General features: G+C 51.3%; 1 protein-coding gene across 1 annotated transcript; it reads right to left on the reverse strand.

Moving 5' to 3' along the window:
- Positions 1 to 2,861: 2,861 nt before the first annotated feature.
- On the reverse strand, positions 2,862 to 4,111 carry LOC138373815 (carbohydrate sulfotransferase 6-like). Its single transcript, XM_069456414.1, is given in 2 exon segments — positions 2,862 to 4,061; positions 4,064 to 4,111. Coding segments are annotated over 2 exon segments (1,248 nt in total).
- Between the last annotated feature and the right edge of the window lie 2,268 nt (positions 4,112 to 6,379).

Consider the following 6,379-nt stretch of genomic DNA (forward strand, 5'->3'; position numbering starts at 1 on the left):
CCTCGGTACAGCTATCCCCACACCAATTGACAGGTCTCTGCCCCATCACAGCGTTGGACAGTCCCCAGTGATAAAACCTCCCTGTTGTGACTATGTCCTAACAGTGACCAGGCATATGTGATCAGCAACACAAGTATCTGCCTCCCTGAGTCACCAGCCTTGGCTTTATTGTCCCCAGTAAGTCAGGCCACCCTCTGTCTTTGTCCTGAAACCTGATCTGGGCTCACCTGAGGCTTTCCTGGAGTGCCGCATGTGTAGGGAGCAAATCCCGAAGCTGGCCATCCATGTCCTGGGACCTTGGGAGTCATGGGAGAATGGATGAGTCATAGAGCAGAGGATGTGGACACACGCCATAAATTGTGGCCCTGGATACACTCCATGATGCAAGCAGGGGCAGATGTGACTTGTGGGATGCCACTGTCAGGTGGGCTCTGAGCCCATCCAAGCCTTCCGGGACCCTACCAGGCATCAGTATCTCTCCATTCCTAGATTCTGGCATCATGAGCTTCTTGCTCATCCTGTTCCCAGGCTGACTCCCCCACTTGACACTGGACTCCTTCCAGGCAGTGACTGCAGGTTGCTTTTACCCCCAGTGCCCAGGACAGGGCGGGGTGTGAGTGGGGGACTGTGGGGAATGCAGGGAGGAAGGAGGCCAGCAGCAGGGTGTCCAATGCCCCAGCCAACTGCCCACCACTCCCCTCAGCATTGTGGTCGTTGAGGTATATGTGGCCCACTGCCCAGAGGGCTTTGCAGGCTGTAAACTCTAACCTGTATCACACAGGTAAATTTTTATGTTCATTGCTGTAAGTAGGATCTTTTCTGTGAGGATAAATCAAAGGTTTACCTTATCTGGGCAGGGTGATGAGGGCGTGTGGCTCCTGGGAGGTGGGGTAGAGAGAAGCTGGTGGGAGATCACAAGATAGAAGGCATCCAGTCTGATTTCTCACTAAAGACGCAGGGGAATGTAAACATCAATGGCTTTGATGGAGTGCGGCTCCAAGGGGAAGGAGCGAATGGACTCCAGGCTGTGTGTATGTGTGTGTGTGTGTGTGTGTGTGTGTGTGTGTGATGGGCAGACTTTGGCAGGGCTGGGGCGCTCCTCTCATGTGCTGCAGACGCATCTTAAGGGAGGAGAGAGTTAAGGGGAAAAAAAGGGAAACAAATGCAGTTTGACCGAATTTATTTGAGCATAGAAACAATACATGAATTGGGCAGCATCTTGAACTAGTAAAGGTTCAGTGTGCTCCACCAACAACGTGGGCAGGCGGTATTTACATACAAAGAAGTGACACACAGAAACAGCTTATTGGGTACAGCTCAGCCGTACACTTGTACGGACGTTGTCTGAGCAGTTGGCAGCCTGTGATTGGCTGAAGCTTGGCTGCTGTGATTGGTTGAGACTCAGTGATTTGCTACCGGACGACACTCTCAGGTTGTGTTGCAGTTTGTTTAAATGCTAAGTTAGGTTGTAACTAATATCTAGTTTACTAAGTATGGGGGGAGCTTTCCCCGGGCTACAGTGCGGTGGCGTCAGCCTCGCTCACAGCAACCTCAAACTCCTGGGCTCAAGCAATCCTCCTGCCTCAGCCTCCCAAGTAGCTGGGACTACAGGCATGTGCCACCATGCCCGGCTAATTTTTTCTATATATTTTTAGTTGTCCAGATAATTTCTTTCTATTTGTTTTAGTAGAGATGGAGGTCTCTCTCTTACTCAGGCTGGTCTCGAACTCCTGACCTCTAGCGATCCTCTCGCCATGGCCTCCCAGAGTGCTAGGATTACAGGCAAGAGCCACCGCGCCCGGCCGCTTTAGGCAAAATTTAATTCAGTTTAACAATTCCTACCTTTTGGTCAGCTGGCCAAAACCTTGGGTACTGAGACCACTTTATGTCACCATCATCATGGACTTGTTTGTTCTCGTTATGGAATTCACAGCCTCACTTTCGTTATATGATTCTTTATACTTCCTGTATGTTTTTAAAAATTCTACCCCTAATGAGACCATTTGATCCACAAAGAGTGGTTGTATAGGAGCCTTTAAGACTGCTGAAGGGAGATAAAATATCAGGGAGACTGTTAAGCTGGTTTGGGGGAGAATAATGGCAAAAACCTGAAGTATCCACCTCAGCGGGCATGTCCACAGACTGAATGGATCGAATCAAACAATTAAAATTTCAGGCAATATAGTTCAGCAGTATTTGAGTCCAGTTGGTCATAGTGTTTGTTCAGGGCATGATGGTGATTAAGGACCATAGTTGGCTGTAAAATGGCCTGATTTGAAGAGGCAATAGCTTTAAAGGGCTATGAGAGAGGTATCAGAGAACTTCACCCAGCAATGTGGGCAAGCAGTAATTACAGACAAAAAGGAAGTGACAAAAGAAATAGCCTGATTGCTTACAGCTCAGCGGTTGCCTTATTGGGATATTTCTGGTCAGTTTGCAGCCTGTGGTTGGCTGAAAGCCGGCAGCTACAGCTGGAGCAGCCTCTTTCTTCTTACAAGAATATAAACTCAGGTTAGGTTGAACTTTCTTTCATGTTAAATAAGGTTACGGTTCACTATATAGGAGGCAATTTTAGGTCAAATTTAACTTAACAGAATGTACTCTCTGTGCCCAGAGGAAGTGGGGACGAGGGTCACTTTCCATGGAGAGTGCGCCTGGTATTCTAGAACTCAGCTGACTCACACCAAAAACAAGAGCGAGGAGAGAAAGAAACGGAGTTTGGGGACTCAGTCGTTTCCTATTTAGGGGAGGACCCCCGCACTCCCAGCCCCTAGTAGGGACCTGCGTCCGGGTTCCCCTGGCCCACTCTCGACGGTGAACATGCCTCCGGTGCGTGGCGATCGCCACAACTGTGGCCTCAGCTAAGGCGCGCGGCGCGCGGTGGAGGACGCCCAGCTGAAGCTGCTCCGGCCGCGTGGCAGCACCAGATCCAGGGCCAGGTTGCGCTGCTCGTCCTCAGAGAACACGGGCCGGTAGCCCAGCAGCTGCAGCGCCCCGGCGCACAGCTCCTGCACGCGGCGGATCTTGGCGAAGGGCAACGCGTGGCGCCAGGCCTGGGAGACGTTGAGCGCGTTCCTGGACGAAGTCTCAAAGGCTTCACGGCGCGAGCCAACTCCCGACCCACGCGTGATGTTGTGGATCCAGGCTTCGAGCTGCTGCGTGAGGCTCAGGCCAGCGAAGGCGTAGAGCGCACGGATCTTGGCCAGCGGCTCCCGCGCCAGGTCCTCGAAGCGCACCAGGCGGTAGCGGCCACGCAGGAAGGGCGGCGGCTTGAGCACCGCGGCCTCGGCGATGCGCACGTGGCTGCGGCACACCTCGTGCACCACCCGCAGGCCGGGGTCGGCCTCCACCCACCTGCCGTTGGTGCCCAGCACGATGCCGTTGTCGCGCGCCAGAGCCTTGACCGTCTGCTCGCGGGAGCGCAGCACGGCCCGCGGGTCGCGCACCAGGTGCACGATGCGCAGGTTGAGCGCGGGGTCGCGGAGCAGCGGGTAGAGCACCTGCAGGTTGAAGAAGCGCACCTCCTTGAGCACCACGTGGCTGTAGGAGCGGCAGGCCTCCTGCGCCAGGCTGAAGGGCCGATGCGCGCAGAGCTGCTTGCACACGGCCTGGCTGCTGATGGCGCCGCGGGGGAAGGCGCTGCAGGCGGGCGGCGAGCACAGCGCGCGGCTCACCGCCCACTGGAAGAGGTCAGAGAGGTTGCGGCTGCGGCGCCAGGGCATGTAGGCGTCGAACACGTCCATGTCGCACAGGAAGACTGAGCGCACCAGGTCGTGCACGGCCATGTGTAGCGCAGCAGCGCTGCCCCTAGACAGGGCGACCCACACATGCCAAGCAGGCTCCATCAGATAGAAAACATCATGGCTGAAGAGCTGGCCCAGGAAGGACGAGCCCGAGCGCCATGAGGACAGCACCAGCACGTGCACTCGCTCCTCGCTGCCTGATGGGGACGACGGCCCTGGCTGGGAGACCAGAAAGAGCAGGAGGCAGATGTCTGCCAGCAGGAATATGGTCACCGCCTTGCCAGAGAGGCGTGGCAGCCACATGCTGCCAGCTGGGGGGCCTTAGGGACAAGGGTTCAGAGGTTAGGGACCTTGGTCCGCATGCCCATCCGTCGACCCAGCTACTGCCCATTATCCCGGGACTCGACCACCCGACCCCAGGTGCCTTCGAAGACCACGATGGTCTCAGTTGGGTGGTCTGCTGAGAATGTGGAGTTAATACATAAGCCATGATCTTGTCTATGCTGACAGCAAAAGTCCAGTTGCCGGATACTGTGGGAAATCTATGTATCTATCTATCTAACTGTATGCATACTACATATATACCTATCATCGATCTATCTGTAAAGGGAAATATTATTTTTCAAACAGAATTTCTGCTTTTTGCTTAAGAATTCCTCTTAGGCAAATTTCGGTTGATGAGCTGAACAACTTGATGGGTGCTTTGGCAGATGTCAAAGAGCCACCAGGCTTGGTGAGATTGAATCCTGGCTGTGCCTCTTCCTATTCTGTGCTTGAAGACCAGACACTTCAAAAAAAAAAATCTCTCGGTTACTCAGTTTACCCATCTGTGGCAGAAGACAAGCTTGGCCCCCAAACTCTGGCCACATCTGCCATCTCTCCGCCAGTCCTGATGATGCAGCTACCTGGCATCCACCAGAGGCAGGGGCCTGCAGTTGCGCAGCCCAGATGCTAATGGAGGAAACAGATCTGCCTTCAAGAATCCACGAGGAAATGAATTCTAATTAGTCTGGGAAAGGAGCCTCAAGTCTCCCTGGTCACCTGGAGCACATGGGAGCAGATGAGCAAAAATCAATACATAAACCCCTTTTCCTGGATCTGAGCTTTGGAGATCCTCAAAGTACACTTAGCACAGCACCTAATTTAGTCTAAATGAGAGAACCTTGTGATCAGAGGACCCAGAAGTTTTGGGGCTCCCCACCTCTTCTCTGCAGCAACACACACAGGTATGGGGTGGGATTGTGCATTTAGCATATTCTTGTGTGTTGCCTTAGGTATTGACAGAGCCCTCTTATTACAGGGATGATCTGGAATGCCCTCTGGATGATTAACCTTTTATTTTAATTATTTTATTTTTAAAAAGTAAATCATTCTTACAAGTCAATGACATAAAAATGAAGGGACTATTTTATTTATTTATTTATTTGAGACAGAGTATTGCTCTGTTGCCACAGCTAGAGTGCAGTGGCATCATCATAGTTCACTGAACCTCAAATTCATGGGCTCAGGTGATCCTCCTGCCTCAGCCTCCCAAATAGCTGGGACTACAGGCACACATCACCATGCCTGGCTAATGTTTCTATTTTTAGTAGAGACAGGTCTCACTCTTGCTCATGCTGGTCTCGAACTCCAGACCTCAAGCAATCCTCCTGCCTCAGCCTTCCTGAGAGCTAGGATTACAGACATGAGCCAACATCACTGGCCAAAGGGACTATTTTAGAAAACAAAACAAAACAAAACAAAACAGTCAAATGCACTATGTGGGCCATGTTTGGTTTCTGATTCAAACAAATCATGTGCTAGAAGATATCTTATACATCATCAGAGAAATTTCAATATGGACTGAGTATTAGGTCATATTGAGAATTATTGTTAATGCTGTTATTGCAACCCAGAATGCTCTTGTTCATGTCTTTCAGTACCTACTTCCTCCTACTACACTAGAAGAAGGACCCTGTCTGTCTCATTAGAGGGAGGTGGCTATAGAGCATTGTGGTTAAGAGTGTAAACCACATTTGATCAGTTACTACATGATCTTGGGTAAGTAACTTTTTCTCTCTGTGCCTGGTTTGTTAAGAAAAATCCATAAAATGGGCAAAATAACATAACCCAATTCATGGGTCTGATTTAAAGATTGAATGAATTAATATTTCCAAAGCAGAACAATGTCTGCTACCTACAAGTGTTTGTGCAGGAATCTTCCAAACTCTGCATCACAATTATATTTTATGAATCCAAGGGAAAGTCTTTGTGTAAGGAAAACCCAGGGACAACAGCCCCACCAGGCTCAGGTGGCCCTTGTCCCCAGCATCAGAGAGTGACTAAGCACAGGTGGGGCCACACAAACACTTACACAACACAAGACAGTGGAGGATCACAGCTCCTGCAGCCAGGCTGGGATCAAATCCTGTCTCTACTACCACTGAGCTGTGTGACTTTGAGCAAGTCACTCTCAGGCTCCCTGTGCCTCAGATGACTCCTCCGTAGAAGGAGCCAGAACAGCACCCGGCACGCAGGCTGGAGATGAGCACAGCCAGGGCAGTTTTCCCTTCTTCAAAAATGGGAATGTTGACTCCCGTTTAAGAGGGAAGAGAAAGGAAAGTCACCATTAGCCAGGCACCTATCCCGAGTCCCAA

This window comes from Eulemur rufifrons, chromosome 23 (assembly GCF_041146395.1).
Source record: "Eulemur rufifrons isolate Redbay chromosome 23, OSU_ERuf_1, whole genome shotgun sequence".
Lineage (NCBI taxonomy): Eukaryota > Metazoa > Chordata > Mammalia > Primates > Lemuridae > Eulemur > Eulemur rufifrons.